General features: G+C 37.5%; 1 protein-coding gene and 1 long non-coding RNA gene across 2 annotated transcripts; both read left to right on the top strand.

Annotated features, from left to right (window-relative positions):
* Positions 1-7,191: 7,191 nt before the first annotated feature.
* LOC127754816 (flavonoid O-methyltransferase-like protein Os11g0303600) lies at positions 7,192-9,291 on the top strand. The gene is made up of 2 exons (XM_052280414.1): positions 7,192-8,230; positions 8,613-9,291. The coding sequence occupies exons 1-2, from the start codon at positions 7,394-7,396 to the stop codon at positions 8,910-8,912; spliced, it is 1,137 nt and encodes a 378-aa protein (XP_052136374.1). The 5' UTR covers positions 7,192-7,393; the 3' UTR covers positions 8,913-9,291.
* A 414-nt stretch (positions 9,292-9,705) lies between these two features.
* LOC127754817 (uncharacterized) lies at positions 9,706-24,558 on the top strand. The gene is made up of 6 exons (XR_008012898.1): positions 9,706-9,840; positions 10,195-10,259; positions 11,627-11,857; positions 16,327-16,383; positions 18,626-18,689; positions 23,815-24,558. It is a non-coding gene; the product is annotated as an uncharacterized LOC127754817 (long non-coding RNA).
* The last annotated feature ends 689 nt before the right edge of the window (positions 24,559-25,247 follow it).

The following is a 25,247-nucleotide window of genomic DNA, read 5'->3' as shown; positions in this document are numbered from 1 at the left end:
TAAAACTTTTAGGGAATAAAAGACACCCTATAACATGAATAGAAATGCGGTCCAACCGCTTATGCGTTGCTGGTCCAACTGCCGTAAGGCTATCGGTCTGACCACTTGCGTGCCATCAATCTGACCACTGTGAAGCTGTTGATCTGACCATTGGAAAACAAAAAGTACAACTCAATAAAAAATCTCTTCAAAATAGATCAACTTTATTATACCAAGATGTATTTATAAAGTGCACCTACAACACTCCTCTCAACGTAGGCCAAAACCCTTTTTTTTCTCTCTCCAAAATTTATTCTCTTAAACTCATTCCGAGAACCTAAACCTCACATCTATTTATACCCTCATATGGCTGTCCACAGCCACAAATCCAACATGGATTAGTAATTCGTATAAATATCCAACTTATCCCTTTACATATTTAAAGTTCAAACTTCCCAAACTTAGATTCCTGCTAAATTTGACCCTGCTTTTCATACACACAATTCCTATTGTGTACCATATGAAACCTTCACCTGCACATGTATTGTTCATGAGCCTTAGTAGCCCGCATGAGCTCCTTGATCGTCCGGATATCAACTTCTCCTAAGTTGACTTTCGATCCATAACCGACAATACTCTCCCGAGCCCTCAAGCAATACTTACATATGAATAAACAAAGAAACTATATCCGAGCATAAGTTCTTTCTCAACATGACTTACATTAGCACACCAGTATATCTTACTATATAAATCATCTAGAAGCCTTGAATATGAAGCAATTACGGGTATCCATAAAAACAACTTGAAACTAACCCACAACAAAAGTTTACCAATCAAACCGTCAAGCTGGCCGGTCTAACCATTGCTATATCTGCAGTCTGACCGTCATTACCTTAATTACCCAGTAAAGTGCATCTCATCAAACCCAATATAACCAGCTCACAAGCCAATCGTTCATCAAAAAGGTTAATCAAGACATTAATTTCACACCTTCATTTAAAATTAATCCAGCTGAGAAAACTTAGCTTCGCTTTTTTTTTCTTTCCTACAAGTAATACAACCCCGGCCCTTTCCTGAAACTCTCCATTTATGTTTCTTAGTTGAATTGTCTCACCATATTTCTTGGTGAGCTCATAAGATGATAACATTGGTATATATATACTCTAATGGTAATAGACATGTCACTGAAGATCATAGGAATCTCTCTCATTGGTACACTTCAGTCCTTGCAACCGATGTTAGCATCCAGCTGCACATTTCCCTCTTCATAATAATAGTAGAACTAAAACATATGTAAGCTTTACAATTCTATCAACACAAGCTCACAAGTGTATATGCTAAGGGAACATCAAGTGCTTCCATTGTTTCAAACAAATAACCATGTTCTAGATCACAACCAAGAATTTGCACGTTGGAGACAATCTGAGTTCCATGGCCATGAAAGCACTGAAAAACAGCAAACAGTCCAAGTCCCAGCGAAGCGCTGAAAGAAAGATACAACCATATGGTCAGTGACACAATCCACATTAATACGAAGAGACAATCCTTAGTCAAGTTTCAAGTAACAGGGAAAAAAAGTTAAAAGGGAACAGCTTGGAGGATTATTAATGACATCCTGCATCATGACATTCTATAGGAATTAATCCTATCTTTCTATAAAGTTAAAGCCCACTACATCTTAAAGCTCAACATGCAAAGATGCCACATCATCCACTAACATTTACTACATCTCAAATCTCATGCAAGCATGCTAATTTATTAAGTTTTAGAACTTTAAAATGCAAGCATGTTAATTAAATTATCATCCCACATAATCCACATAATATTTCAATATACCTCTCCTTCACTTTTTATAATATCCTATATGCTTATATAGTTTATCCTCACTTAAAATTTTAGAGCTTACAAAAATCCAAGCACGTTAAATCATCATTTCACATAATTCTCAAAATATTGCAATATATCTCTCCATCATTTTGTATAATATCTATATACCAATACAATTCATTCTCACATAGTTAATGTTATTTCTTGCTTCTCTCATTAAGCTATATCACCTCAATTATTTCTAACGCTCAAATGATTAATTTATGGTTGGAATTATCTTCCTCATTTTCTTCTTCCATAAAGCCACATCATATTACTTTTAAATTTGGGTCATCATTCTGTGTACTATTTAAATTATTATAAACCACATCAACTTATGCAAGTTTCTATCGTCTAGCTATCTTACACATTATTTATATTTCTTATTATCATACCAAACTCCCGCAGCAACGTGCGGGGTTTCATCTAGTATAATTAATAATTAAGAGCAAGGGAACACAGCTTGGAGGATTATTAATTACATCCTACATCCTGACATTCTATAGGAATATAATTAATAATTAAGAGCAAGGGCCGCAGCAGCAATCTGTGCATTCCTCCTGCCGTCGAAGAGCACAACAGAAGCCTCTGCAACAAATAGCTCCAAACGACTCCCCAACCCCGCAAACAGAAGAAAGAAACTCATCTCATGATCGCTGCTCAGCATTCGGCATCGACGAGGAAAGGGATTTGGAGGCCTTTAGAGAAGCTCACCGCGGGATCGCTGGTGCAGACAAAATCCATCTGGCTAGCGGAGCAAACGATTTGTCGTCGTCGCCGTCGCCGTCGTCGCTGCCTCCTCCTCCGCCACGCCTCCTCACTCAATCCCGCGACTGGTTGGCCGGTGTCTCCATCGATTAGCCTCTCTCCCCTCCCCCTCTCCCGATTGGATCTGATGATTCAAAAGGAGCTGTACCAATGTGGGGTTGGGAAAAAAACAAGATGGTGTATGTGCAAAATGTACATAGGCTGGTGCGGGGGTCATTTCATAAATGTAACAAGGAGATCTGGGATGTACATTTTGGATCCAATGGTCCACAATCTGGTTTCCATGTTTGCATCATAAGTACAGTTTCCACTACATATATTATAGTATATATCTAACATTGGGCCCGCTTATTTCATATACTGATCTCTCTCATTGATGTCATGTTATCGTGAATAGCTACTTCTTACGTGAGACACCATGTATCTCTCCTCGCTTTAGTTCTTTGCCAAATCAGCACAAGTCCTATGGAAAAAAGAAACTCCTCTAATTTACTATCCTCTGATGTGGGTCGTTGACATATGAACCCCCAAGCTGTGAGGCCCATATACCAGCCACTTAAATTCGGAAGACACTAAGTTTAGAGGAGCTGGTTCCAGTGCTATGCATGTGTACGGGGGCATCCTATTCACTGTCCACGAGGAAGTATATATATATTGGGAATGCAACCTTATACCCCTATGATTGTCAATGTTTAGGGCCCCTTTGAATCGCAGGAATGGAAAAACAGAGGAATAGGAAAAACGCAGGATTCTGACAGGAATGCAGGTGTAAAACAGAGGATTGTAAAATACAGGAAAAACACAGGAATGATCGTTTGATTGGACCACAGGAAAAACGCAGGAATCGGATGAGAGAGATAGACTCAAAGGAATTTTTCCAAGAGGTTGGACCTCTTGCTAACTTTCCTCCAAAATCCCTATAGGATCACCCATTCCATAGGAATTTTAAAGGATAGTATAGGATTCAATCCTTTGTTTCAAAGGGTTTCATAGGAAATTTTTCCATAGGATTGAAATCCTTTAAATTTCCTACACTTTTCCTACAAATCAAAGGGGCCCTTAAGTTGTGTCAAATAGGTGTCCACGAGGAAGTATATATATATTGGGAATGCAACCTTATACCCCTATGATTGTCAATGTTTAAGTTGTGTCAAATAGGCAAGGTCACAGGTAATCCCAATCACGGTATAGTACTACAGGTGTAAAATATATTACATGCCAAAAGCATGCAGAAATAAACAATGCATTTTTGTCAACTTTTTTAGTTTGAGATTTTCTTGATTTATCTATCTTCTCCTTGTCTTATATATAATGTAATTTATGACTGGAAAATTGTATATGTGCTTCTCATAGTTAATTTTGTTGACATATATATTTGACACGTTAGTGCAACACGTACACGTCCCCGCTAGCGCATTGCTGCGAGGACGGCGTGCATGCCGAAGTTCATACATGTGCAAATTGTACTATAAATTGGTATGACATAACAAATGGCCTAGTGAAACAAATGCCATATCATCCCCAATGCGATATTGTAGAAGTTTCAATATTCCTCGATAGCATATATATTGTAGAACTAGGTAAACGCCAATGATAAATTATAGTCAAATGAATTGCCATGCATATGCGTGCATTTTTTTGTACAAACTTGTAATGTACAAGACATTAATCGGAAATTTCATATCTTGATAATTATAACCAGTAGAAGTTAGAACAACTAGTTCCCATACTTATTACTGTACCAAGTTGTTGATAAACACAACTAGTTTAACATCTATATATGGAATAAGTAAATGCTAATTATCATAATTGTGCAAAATCGTGCAACTCCTCGCCATCCTTGGAAGAGATGTACATATATATAACCTATAAAATGACTATGATCCATACTATCATTTTTTGCTGTATAATCCATCTATTACTTTGGATCTAATGGACCTGATTCTATTATACAACACCCAGTAGCATAGGTACTAGAAATTTTGAACAGGTAAAATTATAATTGAAATTAATTGTTATACTCCCAAATTAATTCTGGATTTTTTCTAAATAATTAATAAATATAAGTTAGAAATAATTTGATTGTGTAGTTTTCTTCTTTTTTTTGGCTGTTGTTAATTGGATTTATAAATCTCTATGAATTGAAGAGGAGATACATAAGATAGTGTTGAAGCCATACCTATTTTAATTTCCAAGGGGTGTAATATAATATTTTCCTAACTATGTTGTAGTTTGCAGGATAAAATGTTTTTATTTGATTTGAAATTTGTTGTCGATAATTCATTTATGATATTTTGAAGTTTTAACGTTTCGCAGTGGATCAATGCTTTGTTACTCCATCTCCAAAATCTTGCGTTTGCTAGACAACCGCTTTGTGTAGTAACTCATGAAGTCAAAATATTATAAATTCGCTACAACCTATTAACTAGTCTGTCGCCTCTCATATAGAACTTACTATATAATTAAATAGAAGATAGTAAAAATTAAAGTATGATATAATTTATATTCGATGATGCTTGAATTTAAATTAAATATTTACCATGTGATATTAAAAAAGCTACCACGTGCAGGTGCTTAATTAATTAGGTGGAGCATGCATGTCTACGCTCCTGACAAATTTTCTTTATTAGTTTACTTTAGGTGACATGCAAAGTTTCCTCCATAAAAATTTTGCCCATATAGGAGCATGTCTCTACGCTCCGGAATCTACTTTATTAATTTATCCCCATAGCAGTAAATTTAAAAATATACTGTTCATTCAATTTTTTCTCATGAATATTCGGGATACAAAATTTTTTTGTGTAAATATACCGTCGATCTCGCACAACCGTTGCGCGAAACCGAGGTGGGTATGACGTCATGGACGGTATCGCGCGTAGTAAGTGCGAGAGCACGCGGTTTCGCGCAATGGAAGAGCGAGACCGTTCAGTCTCGCGGAATCAAACAGCGAAACTGTCCACTGGCTCCATTTAATTAGTGCTTAATTACTTAATTAGCAATTAACTAATAATAATTAGCAACTGATTATCCTAATTAGTGATTAATTATTAATTAATTAATTGCTAATCAAGATAATTAGTCTCTAATTGAATCAGCATGGCACCGGTCTCGCTCAGTGCTTGCGCGAGACCGTTCTATCTCGCTGTACCATTCTGCGAGACCGCGCGGTCTCGCGCTGTTGTCCCGCGAGACCGTGCGGTCTCGCGCTTTCGCCGTGCGATACCGTCCACGACATCATTCCCACGTCATTCTCGGGCAACGGTTGTGCGAGATCGACAGTATATTTACGCAAAAATTTTTACATCCCGAATATTTATAAGAAAAAATTGAATAAACAGTGTATTTTCAAATTTAATTCCCTAGAATGCATGCTCTCAAAACAGGGATGTTACCATCTTGCTCTCCCCGGTCATAAGCGAGTGATGTTTTGAACGGCAACATGGTCACTAAAAATATTGGTTTTTATAATTAGTTACTATTATAAAATCTATGAAAAACATAGTAAAATTATAATATTTTATAACTAAGGACGAACCTAGCCATGAAAATCTGAATCGACACAAAAACATTGATGGTCAAATGTTAGATATATTTAGTTATATATATGCACGGTATCTTATCTAAATCTAAAAGTAATGGTACCAAGATATCGTGTGATGCCAAATATTATATTTATAGGACTCAAATATATAGAGAGAGGTCTCAAGCATAAACTACTCATGGATTTTGCTGCCCAACCATAGCATATAAAATATACCTAGTTAGCCGTTACATGTACTTTTATATATATATACACACACACACACACACACACACACACACACACATATATATGTGTATATATATATATATATATATACATACATATATGACTGGTGCTACATGGAGTATGAGCTCCAAGATTCAAATTGAGTATATACCCAATTTGAATGAGTATGAATTTTTTTTTAAATGTTTAGGTATGAACATTAACTTCTTTACTAACAAGTTCAAACAAGTTTGAACTGAGTTTAAACTTTTTTTTTTGTTATATTTTGGTTCTAGGTATATAACATCCAAACATATAATTCGTTAGGTATATAATAGTGCATTGTGAAATAAAGGTTAGTTTGAGTTATTTTGCTTTTAGGTATTAGTATGAATCAAATTCATATACCTAGTTATATACTCACAATTTGAGAACTTTTAAAAATTTAAGAGAATTTATGTGTTTTATACCTTGAAGCCCGGGCACCATGGAGTCCCATACAGACATCCTCTCTATATATATATATATATTAGGACTGGCTGTATCACAAGCATACAATGGGAAAGTATTTTGGTCCTAGAGGAAATGTCCGCTCGTTTCTTACGTATCATCTAGTTATGAAATATTTTTTTAAAAGAGTAACAAGGTATATTAATATAAGCATACCACTTTATAGATATGCAACAAGTTTAAATTCAAGTTATCCAAGCTCTAAGAAAAATAAGAAATGTAATTGTGAATATACGTATACTAGTTCCTTTTTATTTATCTTTTATAACTTATAAAAGTCAAATTTGATCATACATGTTTATGGAGTAATATATCTCATATAAACCTATATATGTTGTCAATATGTTTTCAAAACAATTACAACTGTTTAGCTGACATACAAGAACTGGACATCACACACACACACTTATATCCACACTATTTAAGAACTTGCATAACACACACTAACAAAGGCATCACACTACACACACTTAGATCGAGCAAGAAATATAGAGAAACAGAGAAGCTAGCTAGGCAGCAGCAATGGCGGGTCAAGCTAACACAATACAGGTTCCCACCGACGCTGAGCTGCTGCAAGCACAGGCCGACCTATGGCGCCACAGCTTCTCCTACCTCACGGCCATGGCGCTCCGCTGCGCCGTCAAGCTCGGCATCCCCACCGCCATCCACCGCCTCGGCGGCGAGGAGGCGGCAGCATCCTTGCCCGATCTCATGGCGGCCTTGTCCCTCCCGGCGAGCAAGCAACCGTTCGTCCGCCGCCTCATGCGGCTCCTCGTCGCCGTCGGCGTCTTCGCCGCCGACGGCGTCGCCGACGAGCGCTACCGCCTCACCCCGCTGTCCCGCATCCTCGTCGACGGCGTCGCCGCCGCCGACGACCACCACCACCACGTTCTCCAGACGCCCTTCGTACTCACCGCGACGTCGCGGCAGTACGTCGAGGCGGCGCTGGGGCTGGACGAGTGGCTGCGGAAGGACGCGCCGCCGGCGCCGGCGCCGGTGCCGTCGCCGTTCGAGGACGCGCACGGCGCGCCGCTGTTCGACGAGGCCACCGCGGCGGCCATCGACCCGGAGTTCGCCGCGGCGGCGGACGACGCCCTGGCGGCGCACGACAGCCTCGGGATCGGCGCCGTGCTGAGGGAGTGCGGCGACCTCCTCCGCGGGGTGGCGTCGCTGACCGACTGCGCCGGCGGCGACGGCGCGACGGCGAGGGCCATCGCCGCGGCATTCCCGCACATCAAGTGCACGGTGCTGGACCTCCCGAAGGTGATCGACAAGGCGCCGGTGGATGATGGCGTGGTTAACTATGTTGCAGGTGACCTGTTTCATGCTGTCCCACCTGCTCAAGCCGTGCTTCTCAAGGTATAAACATGGGAGTTAATTAATTATATAACTTGCCATTACCCAAATTTTACTACAAAACAAAGTTAATACTTCTTCTGTCCCTAAATATTTGACGCTGTTAACTTTTGTAAACTTGTGTGCCAAATCGATGCAAAACCAGCACAACGTACTATAATGTAATTTGCACATTATAGTTGAATCAAATGAAGCTCAAAATTAATTTTAAGCCAACAAGTGAAATTTAAATAGTCTCATTATTTAGTTGAATAAAAATGGGCCAACTTTTACCTGTAGGCTGATTCTTGCGCTTCTCTCCCCAAATATTATATTACACTATTAATTAATTAAAGTACACCCTTCCATAATTAACATTGTCCAACTATATTATCTATACTTTTAGCTTGTACTGCATTTTTGGAGCGATGACGACTGCGTGAAGATCCTGTCCCAGTGCAAGAAAGCCATCCCTTCACGAAAGGAGGGAGGGAAGGTGATCGTCATAGACATACTGATCGAGCCTTCGCTGGGGCCAGCGATGCTCGAAGCCCAGCTGCTGATGGACATGGCCATGATGGTCAACACCAGAGGCCGACAGCGGGACGAAAGCGAGTGGCGAGACCTGTTCTTCAGAGCTGGATTCAGTGACTATAAGATCGCCAAGAAGCTCGGAGCTCGAGCTGTGTTCGAGGTCTATCCATGAGATTTCATGCTCGAGCTAGCTCCTGAAAAATGGTACTGTACGTTCTAGTACATATTATGGTTTGTGTTTGCATTATGTGCGTGCTGTATATGTGCATTAGTGCATATGAAGGTAAATAAATGGAGTGCTCTGAAGGGAACAAATTAAAAGAGGTTTCAGTGAACGTAAAGCACAGGAGGTGTTTGGCTTTGGGTACTTCATGGTTTGTGTAAGTACTCCTATTTACACATACAATTATTGTATACCAACAAGGACATGTTATGTACATGTGCAGTGTGCTTGTACGTGGATATATTGTGTAAAACCACTGTATATATGTTATATGTGTGCTTCGCAATTAAGCTCAGTCATGATATATGGAGAGAAGAGAACTTGTGATTTCTTATGCATCACTGATCTTATTCAACTTATTATGGCTAGCTATATGGAGTAGTTGGTACTAACCGCCATACCTTGGCCCTTGCTAGTTCACGGACGCGGTATATAAAAATATTCTGCATTTTCAGTTTCACCAATAAGAGGCACGGAAAAAAAATCTCCAATCCAATGTTTTCAAATTGTTAAGAAGTTCATGTCATAATCTTGTCAAATTAAACTAAACACCCACAGAATATAAAAAAGGCCCACCCCACTTAACCCAATCAAATCAGCCCATTTTCCGTTTCAGGGTTCGGGACATCAAGCCTGTCCACACATTAAATCCAGCCCACATTATTGCAAGAGCCCATTTGCCACGCCTATATATTGCCCGATTCGGCCCATCCATCCGTCGGCCCATCAGCTGTGGCAATCATGGAGGACGGCCACCTGCTTCTCTCCCCCAAGGCGGTTGCCGCCTCGCCGCCGTCGCCGGCCGGCGGCGGCGCGGCGGCGAAGGGTCTGGAGCGGCGGGATCGCGAACGCCGGGGCCGGTGGATGGATCGACACGGTTAGTTCCCGACTGCTCCCGTTCGTCTGTACCCTTGTGCTTAATGCTCGAGATGCCAATCTTGGACTGATGAATAAATGAATAATTTCCCCCACAAAATAATTTAGAGGTAGGGTTTTAAAATGTTTTTTCAGTGTCAGGTTTTGGGGGGTTTGTTTTTTTTCCTGTGATTTTGGTGTGGTCTTGTCATGCTCTTGTGGTAGGGTTCTGATTGTGTAATGTATAATGCTGTCGATTCTAATTCTGTAGGTTGTGGTGTGCAGTAACGCATGATTTGTTCCTCTTTTCTTTTCTTTTTTTGGATATAGTCCATGATTGGTAACTGATGGGTTCAAATTGGTTCCTGGATTGCAGGATTTGCGTAATTGTAGGTGTCGCAGAACCAGATTTCAAGCAATTAAAGCTTGGCTGAGCTCATGGTATTAACCTTTCTGAAATGCTCAAGTTTTTACCTTTGCTGTCCAATAATAATTGAGTGGCCAATATACTAGATGCATCACCTTTTTGGTTCATTTTTGTTATGGTATATATTTTTCTCTCTGCATACAAACAGTGTATCTGATGATTATGGAACATACAAAGCTGAAATCCATCACCACCATGCACCATCTTTCCGAATGTGAAAAGAGTATTGATCAACACACCTCCACACTAAGTGCTATTTTCCGAGACATAATGATCCTCAAAGTTATCTCATGGTTCATCAGTTCGCAGGGTTTTGATTGACAAAAAGGAAGTGTTTTAGTGGTTTGGTCACATGATGTGCTGTCACTGCATGAACCAACGGCCCTGCTGGTTGATGGTAGAGTTTGTTCTGATCATCTTGTTGTTCTGCCTAATCATGATCTTCACTATGGAGACATGTGAGGGCCTACCAAATTAACCTACCATCTAAACATGATTTTCCAGCATATTTCCCTAAATCTATATGCTCCATATATGTAGCTACTAACAAGCATTTTTAAACGAAATATCAGGCTTAATTGCTTTCTGTTGCAACCTCAGTTTGTTTACTAGTTTTCTTCCGAAGGAAGTTTATTTACTTCATGAGTTTCTGAAAAAGGATAGCCGCTGAATAGTTATGATCTGTTACCACAATTCCTGCTCTAAAGGAATACTATATAATTAAAGACAAGTAGCAGTTTACCAAGGTTCAGCAGACAACAAAGAAAAAATAGTACGAATAGAGAACAAATCAAACTACACGAAACCAACATGGGATGATTGTCAGAACTATTGTGGAAGAAAATGTGATTCAGTCAAGATTGGATGAATTACACCAAATGCCGTGGAAACTTCGATAGAGTTTTATGATTAAGACCCCTATCAAGTATGCTTTTACTGGTTGCCACTTATTTGCTTTGGATCTATATTACATTTCAATCAAATAATGCAAGTATCCTCCTTGGCAATACTAGTGTGAGTAAATCGATACGTTGTTTCAACCACACGTTTGTACCAAAGTTTACCTTTATGGGCACTTGGGTGCAGCTCAGTAGGAATTCTGTGAGCTTCACAGATTTACCCTTGGCCTCAGTCTGTTTCGACATGTGCTAGGGGGCATACCCACAGGTGTGTTGACAACTAGGTTTCAAATTCTGTTGTTCACTTCAACGCATAAGTGCACATCAAGGATTTATCCCTGGCATTGACATATTTAGGTATGCATGCGAAGGAAGCCACACATAAAGCCATTAGGGATGGTTCAATAACACAATTATAGACAGTTATCAGAGTCTGCTCAAGTCTGATTAAGTTATGGCAATCTTTTTTGTCCAAACAATAGCAAATTCTATCGAATTTTGGGCTTCGAAAAGTAGCATGGACGAGGAAGCATGGAGAAGTACATAATGGAGGTCATCGGGATGCATTTGTCGCCCTGGCCACCGAGTTGTGCGCACCACCTATGGCTACAAGACGGGTGCAAAGTGACAAGAGAGAGAAGAGAAGGAGGGAAGAAGAGGAGGAATCAGCGGAGGAAACGAAGAAGAGGAGGCCTGTGCTGGCAGTTTAAAAGGTAATTTTCACTTGAAGAGTAGGATACTCAACTTTATTTGAGTGATAATGTTGAAATATCATTAAAAATGGATCTGAATAGAACTCCTCACATATACTGCATTAGTGGTGGTTCAGAAAAATCCACCTGCAACAGTCTACTAATCATAGACAGTTTAAGAAACCATAGATATCAGATATGGTTGGCAAACAGCACAATCTTGGGAGTATCTAAGACAGTCATTTAAAAAAGGAGTAAATTTCATAAAACCCCACCTATTTGGTCCAAGTCGAACAAAACAACAGGAATTTTGGTATGTGACACATAATCCCAGGTATTATGATCCTAAAGTTTCACGAAACCACATTGTTAACTAATTTTTCAATACTCTTGTATCAAAATTTTAAAAGGCTATACTTACATGAATGCAACAAATATATGATGGATAAAGAAATCATAAAATTGAGATGTGATTGTAGAACTCAGAAGTATGGTAGATCAAAGTCAAAATGAATAATAGTGTGGTTTTTGCGAAACTTTATAACCATAATATTTGGTGTTATGTGCCACGTGCCAAAACCCCTATGGTTTTATGCAACTTAGACCATAATACCCGTAGTTAGGTGAAATTTACTCTTAAAAAGAACAGTTTCTAATAGCATAGTTAGGAAAGGCGGTTTTGGATAGGGCTTTGAAATGGGGACTTGTCTATGATATTCTTATGGCAGATAGCTTGTTCTGAACCATCTCTGATAGCCAGTACAGAATAGGCTTCTTAGTAGTAGTGCTTCCTCATAATCATAAGAAAAGTTACCTCTATTGGAATTTTTTGTAAGTGAAAAACAGAGATCTATATGTTATCTACTTCCTCCATTTCACAATGTAAGACTTTCTAGCATTATCCATATTCATATATATGTTAATGAATCTAGGCATATATATGTGTCTAGATTCATTAATATCTATATAGATGTGGGCAATGCTAGAAAGTCTTACATTATGAAACGGAGGGAGTAGTTGTTAACGACCAAAATTGTGTTTTTCTACGTCGACACTAGTAAAGCTAAATCGTTTCTAACCTGAAAAAGAAATTTTCCTTTCTATACATGACATTTGTGTACATTTCACCAAAGTTATGTAAAGGTATAACAAACAGTTCTATACTTGAGATTGGATATTCCCACACACAAATTTGTCCATAATAATAAAAAACTGGTCTGATGCCTCCCAAAAGATGAATGAATTAAAGGCATGAAATGAAAAAAAAACTACGATTGCTACACTTTTGGGGTGCCCATAGACCAAAGGATGACCTCTGTTAGTGACCAAAGCAATATATTGTTACCACAAGTGCTCATGGTCGGCAACAATTTATTGTGTTTCCCAACAACTTTCTCTTCTCCCTTTTAAGTTTTCTTCAATTTTCTTGCTGGCTGAGTGGAGATGATTGTACCTCCTAGTAGACTTTGATGCCCTAGTGACATGAAAAATTGTACAAAGGGAAAAAAAAGTGAATTTGTTTCGTAGAGGAAAAAAAAAACCCCTCAAACAGTGGTTGACTTCAAGAGCCATGCAATGATGCCAGTTAGCACACAATAGGCAAAAGGGTAGAGCCCCACAAATTGGGTTCATCTTTATCCTATTGTTGCACAAGAGACAAGAAATGCATCTCTTTAAGCCTAACACACTTAACGGAAATGTTTATAAATTGAAGCTGCTCTTTTGTTTCTCTTTTTGCTGATTATTACAGGCATATAAGGTGTAGGTGCGTATATCTGGTCTTGTGTGCATGGATACATGACGATCCAGTGGTCAACTAGTTGGATAGAACATGTCAAGCCTAGCATATCAACGAACTTATATATTTAATAATTAGAATAGTAGAGCAAAAAAAAATCAAACTTCCTCCATATGTTTACATAAATTCTATGATAACAATGCACGGTAATCTCTATAGCACATAACCATGGAATCTGCAGTATTTCAGCTTGCATATATGTGCAGCATGATACCATTTAACATCTTATTCAATACAATGTAATGCTTTTTTTATATCATAGCTTTATTTTCCAGTGTAGTTGTGTCTGATGTCATTTATATACTGAGAAATCAGCTTATTACTAATTGCATGTGAACGATATATCAGAATGTGTGTACTAGTAGTATGTGCTTCTTCAATTTCCACAGAATTTATCATATTCCTATATTCCACCCAATTGGAATGAGGTGGTGGAAGTGGAGGTGTGGTACAAGTGGATGAAGGCAGGATTATTTTACAAAGTATTATATCGCTACCAACACAATGAATTGTTTTTTTATGGATTGTTTAAAATATTAAACATGTGAGATCCATCTTAGCAGCTTTAGAATGATCTAGGCATCAAAGATGGAAGGTTTGCTTATTTGAGTTAGAGAAGTCTTTAACTTGGTGAGAACACCATAATTATCTGTGTTGAGTGTCTATAATATTTGCAACAACTGCGAAAACTGGAAACAAGTATGTATAGATGGGAGTGTTTACCGAAATTTTAATATATCACTGTATAACAAAATATAGTACCAATCCTAGAAGACATCATAATAGCAAGAATTTGAATATGTTGATCATGTTTATGGTTATAATTATCAGCTTGGTTAATCACTTGTCCTAGTGAATTTCTGCTATCATGATCATAGAACTGGCTGTTCCCAAACAACAATTGCTTTAATTTTTCGCATTAATTAGAATTAAAGAAAAGGGAATAATCTAGTAAGTGGTGCTAATTATGTACCCTACTGAATGTTTTTTCTTTCTATTATTTCCTGATTAATCGCTGATTGCTTGATTTATCTTATCATGATAGCATTTATTGTCTTCTCAAACTGTTTTCAGTATGCTCATTTGTCCGTTCACGCCTCATTGACAGTACAGGCTGCAAGCACAAATTTGCATCTAGGGAGGAAAAAGGCAAACTAGGGCAAGCACAAGTTATATCTTAAGCTTGTAGTTAAGAGTAGTAACAAGACAAGGTGATGGAACTTAACATTAACGTGCTGATAGTGGGTTTGGTCTTGAGAATATTCTGAGTTGTGATTATGTCTTGGGACTAAACTTCTCGAGTGCTCGCTTTGTATCTTTTGGACATAACTGTGCAGTTTTGCTGTTTTTTTTCTTCTGCATAGATAACCTAAACTAGCATGGATCATAGCAGGCAATAATTTTGTTCATCAGCATCTATAGGTACTTTTAGGCGCTTCCTGGCTTAGCAGAGTGTTCCAGTTTCCACTCATATTAAAAAGTCAACAATGAACGGCATACATTGGTCTATACTGAACGCCAGAATATGTCAATTTATTATACTAATTGTTTGTGTAAAATAATACTTATACCCTTCTTTTTATAGTATGGTGCTTCAATTAATCAGAAAGTTAAGATTGCTTGATAAACTAACTGAATCAAATTGTAGCAACTCACAGTAATTTCGTAGTTCACTTGCTGAAGAATGTGGATATAAACTATATATATTTCACATGTTTGGGCAACATAGTGTTTTCTATTAGTAATTACAAGATGGGCCCAGGCCTTACATATCTTTTTCACATGCGATGGTATTTCAATTTGCATTACTTTATGTGACACTTCCTAATTTTCCCTATGATATATGCATTTAGTTTATTCAAGTATTTCATTATTAAAACATAGAGGTAGTTAGCTATGTTTACAGTGGAATTTGATATCCTTTTTACTGTTAACACCACCTTTGATGATAGAATTGGTGATACTTTAATTTGCCACTTACTAAAATTGATGAGTGGGTGATCTAATATATTTTTTGTTAGAACATTCAACGGTATTAAGTATATAGCAAATCCTTGTGTCCACTATGTAGTTTGTTTGCTGAGCAATGTACTATCTTACCTTTCCCTAGTTTTCACATATTTCGCTGTCATTGAAAAGGTTGCATTATATTGATGTGTTCATTACCATGGAAATTATGTTACAGATCACAGAAATATTGACTAAACATCCTGAATGCAAAGTATGCTCACTTCTTTTTAGCTAGTTTATGGCCTTTCTTTTGAAATTTGAGTTTGAGTTTTTCTTTTTTAAAAAGGATGTGTTTAAGGAAGTATCCTGAAAAATTAGGACACAGATAAAATTGGTAAATATAGGCATAAATAAGAAATAAGAATAGTCTAAATATATCATTGTTAAACAAAGCATTTAGAAATATTCGACTAACAATTCTAGAGTTAACCAATAGCTAGCGCCCAGCGCATAAATCTATCTTTTTCGTGGACTAATCTATTCGTATTAATTGATTAATTATTGAGATCGTGATAGTACATAATTACAGGATCTAGTATAATTTGGTATTTCTCGAGAATGTGGTTTTGGCATACAAATAATTACCATTTTCTTATATTCAATTAAGCACTTTAATCTGTTACTTTTCACATTAATGCTAATTGGGAGTAATATCAATCTACTGCTTGTTTTATCTATGCAGAAGTAAGCTGACTACACTAGAAGGGAAAGGTGGAAGTATGGACCCAGGTTACACAAGGTAATTGTAGTGTGAGTGTGTCCACCCAACCAGACTACTTTTCCATTACATTCAGACTTATCCGCAAGCTTAACCCTAATTGATATTACATACTACAGAATATGTTTGTCATGGCATGTGCCGAGATATATCTCATAACTCAGGAAGCACTAGAAGATGCAGGATAGTAAGAAGGAAACTGGTACAAATTTAAGAGATAATCTATTCTATACCACTGAGTTTGTTCGAGTTCAACAATTAGCCATCGACATTGTCTTTTTCCATAATATACCGACGACTTTATCAAATGTTCTACAATACGCCATTGGGTTGGGCTTTCTTTTCAAAAACACCCTTACGAATATACAAGGTTAACAATTGATTTATCTCATTAGAAGTTTCAAAAATATGAAAACTTTTATGTGGCCTCCTTACACAACATGGAAATTTGTATAGAAGTATCAAGTTTTTTACATTTCTATTTTTTTAAAGAAAATATATAACTTATCCACTATATGCTATATAAAATACTTTTTCATTTTTGTTTTTAATATAAATCATCTTTCATATACTATATAAGATATTTTTGTGCTATTATCTCTTGTATAAGCAAATTTTCTCTCATATACCACATAAAAATATTTTTTTCTAAAAACTAAATATACTAGAAAAACCTTGAAACTTGTATACAAACTTTCATGTTGTGTAAGGAGGCCACATAAAAATTTTCATATTTTTTTGAAACTTCTAATGAGATAAATCATTAATCTTGTATGCCTCTAAGGGTATTTTGGGTATTTTTGAAAAGAAGACCCAACTCAATGGTATATCGTAGAACAATTGATAAAGTCGTCGGTATATTATAGAAAGAGGCAATATCGATGGTAAATCGTTGAACTCGAATAAACTAAGGGGTAAGGAATAGATTCTCTCCAAATTTAATTAAGATGAGACAGGCACATAAATTTGAGCTGAATTGTACTCGAACTTAGGCTTCATTTGATCCACTCCTTTGGAGTGAGATTTGTAGCGCACACAAAATGAGAAACCTCATTAGCATATGATTAATTAAGTATTAACTATTATAAACTTGAAAAATAGATTTATTTAACTTTTTTTAACAACTTCTATATAGAAACTTTTTTTTTGTAAAAAACGCACCATTGAATAATTTGAAAAGCATGCTAACGAAAAATGAGGAAGTTGAAGTTTGGAGTTAGAGAAAAGAACGGAGCCTTAGGCAGTGAAGGGTTACACCACATCCACCAACTAGACCTAGGTTCAGTTTCTTCTCTTGTGAAATTCTCAAGGGAACGGTTTAGTTATTTTTTTTTTCACTTCTTGTCATTTTTAGATTTAAGGTATGCTTATATAATTAGTAATTCACATACCACTTTGTGCTACCACTATATGCCTCCTAATGCACAACTAGAACTGAAGAGGACAGTTATAAATTTGTGACCCTCTCTAACCTTGTGTATTCTATGCACTTTACAACAAAGTTGCACTTGCATGTGGTAGCCTTCAAGGTCAAACCAGAAAAATGAACAATATATATGAATGCGGTTGGTTTAAGCAACTCTTACCTCCATGAAGATGTGGTTATTATTCTTAAGTCGATAAATTCACATTTTGAAACCTATCATGGGGTCATAATTTGGGACATTTAACTTTTTGCTACTTTTAAGATGTGGCAATTAATTATTTGTCACTCGTTGTTTATGACATGTGGGTCCTCATGTGTCTATGACATGTGGTTCCAGTGGCAAATCCTTTATCACCATCCGTAAGAGTGGCAAATAATTAATTATTCCTCATAATTCACAACTCTATAAATAACTAACCAATATGAGGTAATTCTCAAATTAGTATATTCATATTTTACAACAAATTTCAACCCTATGAATGAGTAGTGCTACCAAGCTCTTCCAACCCAGTAAGGCACGGGTTTCTCGAGTCAATAGCATGGTCTGCCTAAGCCAACAGTTCCAAATTATTCCACTAGTCCACTGTCTAATGAAAAGCGTGCACTACTGCACCATGCACAAACAGCTACATTACATTCCCTGGGAAAATAATTGCTACAGTACATTACATGTTCATATGTAAAGCGTGCACCATGTACAGTGTTTACTGTTTAAGTTGGACTATGAGCCCATCATCGACTTATTGTATGCTGATGGAAAACTAACATCATCAATCAGTCGAGACCGTGTTATTTGTGCAACTCCTTACTATCATTACTACTATGTGACATTTATAGGGGCAAAGCTAGAAAGATTTAACAGAGAAGACCAGGCAATCAGAGCCAAGTTATTACTACAAAGGTGAGTAGAATCATTCCAGGTACATGCTGAATTAAGCATATTAACAGCTGTTCCTTAATACCTAACATTACTTGAATCCTCACTTGTTTACAGTATGGAACAAACACACAGTTTACTGATTAAAATTGAAAAAATGATCAATTTAATTGAATTTATTGCTGGTCCCCCTCAAGTATATATTTAATCTACACTCAGGTTGAGCAAATTGTCCCTTTAATTTGTACTTATAGCCCGTCATCCTAATCAGTGTTGCAATGCAGAACGTATCCACTATCTTGGTTGACCAAATTGGGAGGCACTATGCACATACATTTTAATAAGTCAAAATCTGACTAGATGGAAAGTTGTTCATGGTCTACTTTCCACTTGGCAGCCTTATCTCACATCCACCCTTACTTTATCTGCATGCTATAAGATAATATCGAATTAATCAACAGACCGGAACATCGGTTTGTTTCTCTCTGGTCACATTTATAGTTCTACAAAGAGGCTGAATATGAAAACCACCCCCTGATTTCCTACTTGTACTTATGCAGTTTTCTAGATTGAAAAGAATTAGTTTTGGAAATATATGAATATTTTAGTCATGCAAACATGTGTTAAAGAGAAGAATGTATAACACTACTAGCTAGAAAAAAAAAGTTATGGTGTGGCAAGCATTTGACCATGCCACCTGTGTATATTTTTTTTTAGAAAAGGGATTTAAAATTGATTTGGAACATTAACTATGGGATCTATCTAAAATAATCTTCCATAGCAAGAGCATTTGAAATATAACCTTGAAATCTCACTTCCCTGTTTGGCTTACTCCATCCTGATATTGTGCTGACTTTGGACTGCATATGCATGGCACTTTGCTACTCCCTCCATTTTCAAATTATTTGCCATTTTAGCTTTGTACTAAGTCAAACATTTCTAACTTTCACCATCAATTTCTACAACTTTATACAGTTTAACATTATAAGATTTATGTTTTATATTCACCATGACAAATACTTTCATCATTTATATATAGTTCACATGTTAAACTATACAAGCATCTAGAAATTGATGGTCAAAGTTAGGAAATATTTGAATTAGGATAAAACTAAAACGACAAGTAATTTGAAACGGAGGGAGTACTAAATAGTGATGCCTTGTTCGTAATAAGGCCCTTATGCCAATCTTAAGTCTGATGAGGATGGGTGGAGTGGCTGCGCGAGCCAGCTACCACACTTTTTGGATGAAGAGGTCCTAGCAATGTGCCATTGCCTCCCATCCATTCACCAGTTAATCCTTGCTTTGATCTCCATCAAGGCCTTGAGATGGAATAATTGATGGAGGGAGTAGCTAGTAGATTCAACAAGTACAAGTGATAGACGACGCTTGAAGAAGGGTGGGGGGGGGGGGGGGTGGCATCATCATCTGGTTGTAGATGGGTCAAAACCACTAGTTAGGGAAGTGAATCTATGATGGCTAAACTATATGGTAGCAAATCCCACCAGCACATCATTCCCTATCATGGCTCATGATCATGAGGCCACACATCTAAGAGCATATTGTGGGACTGAGAGAGATGATGATGAGGGCTTAGATTGAGGGATGTCTGATGTTGTTGGCGATGGGATGGAGTTAGTGGCAAGTCAAGCCTGGGGCAAGCTTGAGAGACCTTGAGTTAGCACCTTCAGCATTTCGTTTTCTTTCACTAATGTGGACTACAATACTCCCATGTGGCAATAGAAAAAAAAATGCTATATTGAATCTAGTTGCTCAGGGACTAGTTTTAATGGCTGGGTTGTTTTTTTTTCTTAGACCATCTTAGAGCTGTATGTTGAGACATAGAAGCTAGTCTTAGTGTTCTTTTTTCTCATTGTTTTTGGGTTATAAAGTGATTTTCCCATTCTTTATCAAGCCTAGGTATAAGTGGCACAAGCATCACTCTTATGGCATCAATATTAATTGCATGATTGTACAAGGGAAAACAAACATTTATTTATTGAAAATCAGACACATGCCAAGATCACAGTAAATCCAAGATCTGCCATTATAAAGTCTAGGCTTGGAGATATGCAATTGTGAAGCAAATTGAGCCATTGGCCCTTTTCTTCCCTCCCCTTCCCCACATCTCCAAACCCTTGCCACAGAGTATGAGCGACCGGTGAGAGACATTGCAGAGGTGAGACCATTGTTGTTGTGATCAATATGCAAGATGTTGCAATGGAGACATGAATTGTAGCTAAACAGTGTTTGAATCTAGCATGCAATGCAATGATGAAGAATTAAGCCAATGCCATTGGAAGGAGAATGGGAGGCATGGAAGTATGGAACTGACAGTAGAAAGGAGGGGCAACCAATAAGACTATGAAGAGTGGGGGTGAAGACTTTTAGTGTGGCATATTTCTGAAGTGCAAACTTACAGTGACATATATCTAATCTTTCCTTTATTAATAGATGGAATTATATATTACATGGGTTGTCCTTAAACTCAAACTTATGGCTTAATCGTCTTAGCTAAAAAATCATGCTTGACCAGAGAGTGAAAACACCATATATATGCTCCCAATTAGATGATCCATGGACCATGGTGCATAGGGTTGTTGTAGTGGATGAGTTTGGTGGTCTTTTCTACTCTCTTTTGGGTGTCCCCACCATGTCCCCAGTTTTCACCTTCCTACACTGTCGACGAGTTGAATTCTATCCATCTATGGTGGAAAAATCAGTCATAAAAGTTTTACTGCCACTCGACACGCAAAGCAGTCAAAACAACGATGGTGGTAAACAAAGGTAAAACATGAAAAAAAAAAAAGAACCAGAGAGATCATCGCGATCGACAACCAACCAACTAGCTAGCCCATCTTGCCATAGAAAAAGATAAATTTTAAAGTACTGAAGAAAGTATCTCAATGTACCTAAATTTTATAGTAAACTTTTTTTCCTCGAGGTATTTAGTATCTGAAGGTACCAAATATTGCATTTGAGAATGTGATACCTCTAGGTGTCTTTTCAACGATGTTAAAATTACTCATAGAAAAAGATAAATTTTTACAGTACTTGAGAAAATACCTCGAGGTACCTAAATTTTACTAAGGCCGGTAGCCACCCAGCCAGCCCTAGTGGTGAAAAGTAAAACCAAAGCAATGGCATTCTAGTGGAGGGTTAGTGGTGGATGGAGCATGTGTGTGCTCATGGCTTCCCTTCTCATTGGTAGGAACTAAGCAGAGGAGACAAAGCATGAGGTGATTGCACTAGCTGACTAGCACTATATCCACAAAGTCACATAGACTGGTAGATATATATGTAGCTAAGGTTATAGCTACTCTCCAAAAAAAAACACTTCCTAAAATACAGGGCAACCAGACCCACTTCCAGTAGGTGCTATTTTTGGCCACACCATGCATGATCACAAGCTATATCTTCCTCATGAAAGCAGCCAGTGTGCGTGCATGCGTGCACTCGTGTGTACGTGGAAAAGATTGTGCTATGTTATATATCATGCTACCTTTAGACTTTACACAAAATATGTTTTTTTAACCCAAAAGATGGAGCGTTGTCGATCCAATATTGAAGAAGAGGAGAATGCAGAGATGCCATCTTCAGATGTGATATATGAAATGTTGCGGAAAATAGAGTTTCTATACTAAAATAATTTAGGAGTTGGAGCTCAACCAACTCCTGACCTAAATTTAGGAGTTGAAGCTTTACCAAACATGTCCTATATTTTTGACATTACTCTGACTTATGAAATGTTGCGGAAAATAGAGTTTCTCTACTAAAATAATTTGGTTTAATCGTCTAATTTTAGTCTAAAATGTGAATGGGATGTTTGACCTTAATAATGCTACTCTACTCCAGCTCCAATTCAAGGTTTTTTAACTAATGGATATCAAACTCCAAAAAAGTCTTCAAGAGTTGGATCTGTACCAAAATTAATGGTCCCTATGATGCACCAACATTAGCACTTTAATTTAGGCGATATACGAATGGATAATTAAGACCTTGTGACTTGTCACTCCATCGTCTTTGTGTGCGTGTTCAACATGGTTGTTGAGGTGGAGAATTTGTGTGTGTTTACAGCTCTAAAAGGAGTCATTTGTGTGCATTTGTTACTGGCTGCGTCTTCTAACGTGTATGCCTGTGGTCCTCTTCTTGTGTGATGGCTTTCAAGCACAAGACATTAAACTAGTTTTGACCCATGCATTATATCTTTCATCACAAATGCCCCATCAATTGCTTGATTAATTATAACTTGTTGCAATATTCAAGTGATGGTCACAGGGAACATGCACAATATGCAATATATTATCTGTTTTTACAAAAGGAAATTAACTGCATAGATCCTAATTAATTTAGTTGTCACTCCATAAAGAAGTGTTTGGTTGTTTTGGATTTGTGCAAACTTTTTTTTGGTAGTAAACACAAGACAACTAATTTTATCAAAGAATGCCACAGTAGTGGACACCACACTGCACTCAGTCAGGGCTCGAAGAACTTGCCCCTGGTTATGCTTGGTAGGAAGGCAAAGAGAAAGCAAACTTTATGCACATCAAGTTTTCTAGTCTCTTGCATAATCATAATTGTCTAAAGGCTTCTTGCTTTTTTAGACAAAATTAGACAGCGTGTTCCTTGGCAAATGCACTATATGCAAATGCATGCAAAGCTAGGCTTGTGATTCATCATTGAAGTTGACTTGCATGAGATTGGAGGACAGATCATCATGCATTTGTTCTTAGCAGGCAAAGAAAGCTATGTGTGCAAATGGAAAAATTAATGTAGGTTATATTAGGGCAAGTTCACAGCATGGAAATGGCTAGCTGAGTTCACTACAGGATATTATAATGGAACCAATCATTCTTCATCCCTCACTCGAATAGTTAGATTTGATGTGTAGTTGATCGAGTAATATATATCACAATGCAAGGTCATTCAACATTGACCGATGGAGAGAGAACTCCCTAAATGGTTATGTATGTATCATTCTCATGAGAGTCCGGAACAATTGCAAGATACAATGTCAAACCACTTATAATTCTTTAACTATGGATATTGTGGATAAATATTTTGCACCGACAAGTGGCTACTACATTAATATTGTTTTCACCCACAATGGTGAATGCTGATCATGTCATCCACATGGATCCAAATGCAGGCTGCCAGTTGCTATGGGGTGTCCAAATCAAGATCCAATGTTTGGATCCTGATCAATCTGGAGATAACATGCATCTTCACATAATCGTCAAAGTAACCAGCAAAAAGAGCACACAACGTGCAACTAGTTAAGCAAATGTGTGTTTGTGAGTCATGACAATGTAATATAAATCATTACTTTGCAAATGTATATCATCATACCTAAGATTGGCTATGCAATATGTCGATTTCAACAGATCTAGGGAACTTCACAAATTAGTGTCGTCATTAGTTCTCTACAGAGTACCATAAATATATATGTATCAAAATCTGTTTGCATATACACTATCACATGTTCATTTCTTATAGAATTTCAGGCATAGATTTAAGAACACACTCTCCAAAAGAACTTGAACAATCACACAGCAACTAAATCAATCATTAAGCTTATTTTGACCTGATCATTAATTCTGATGTTAACTACTTTCAGTATATACCTCAGGATTGCTTAATTGTGAGAAATTACAAAAGGCACTAAGTAGTAGACCAGTAAGCATTGACCATAAACAGAAACCATTCAAGCACTGCCTCTGGTCAACATCATGATTGATATCAAATCTTCGCATTCTCCAAACAATGAGCATAACCAGAGATCTTGTGTACTTCCGACAGCAACATTACCCCAATTTAGTACATTCCGAGTATCATATCCTGTTTTGTCGAGAATAATTAAGCATTCAACCGTATCTTCGAGATAAAATTAAACAACTGCGATTAACAAGTGATGCTGTGGTACCAATCTAAGGTATAGCCCAATCTTTGTGCCCCCCAAGCCTTGCAACAACTTGCATCAGCAGCACATATGCCATTAGATTAACCACTATTTAAGGAGAATATTTTGTTTTATGTGTGTGTTGTGTGTCCAGCATCAGTGGGAAAGCTGCATGATTGGCTTTGCTAGATAGGAATAGATTTTAATTAGAGGTGTTGCCCACTTCCCATTGGAAAGTTGTGTCTATGGTCAGTGTTGGTTTCAGGCCCATGCATTGCCTTCCTGACAATGCACCCCCACATTGCACTCCTCAAAGCAGAACAAAGCCCTGACCCTTTAACAGGGACCTGCACTGGACAGCAACTGTTCACCACAGCCAATTCCATGCCTTCTTCACCACAGATAAAATCCACAAGCAAAAGTGGCAGTGTGGCACCACATTCCACAAACCACAACTTGTAAATTTTGATAAGCATTGCTTCTGTAAAAAATAATCTTATTTTTGTTTCGCCGTATGTTGGATTCGGAACGAATTCCACTAGTAGTATTAGTGATTTTAGACTAGACAGTACCATTGTTTAGAGGAACTTGTATGTCTTGTAGTTTGGTTCAGCCTGAATACAAGTAACAGCAACATATACTTAGTGATTCATACTTGCAAGTTACAGCTGCAACCTCTGCAA

The sequence above is a fragment of the Oryza glaberrima genome, chromosome 11, assembly GCF_000147395.1.
Source record: "Oryza glaberrima chromosome 11, OglaRS2, whole genome shotgun sequence".
In the NCBI taxonomy this organism is placed as follows: Eukaryota; Viridiplantae; Streptophyta; class Magnoliopsida; order Poales; family Poaceae; genus Oryza; species Oryza glaberrima.
This window is presented reverse-complemented; position numbering and strand designations above follow the sequence as displayed.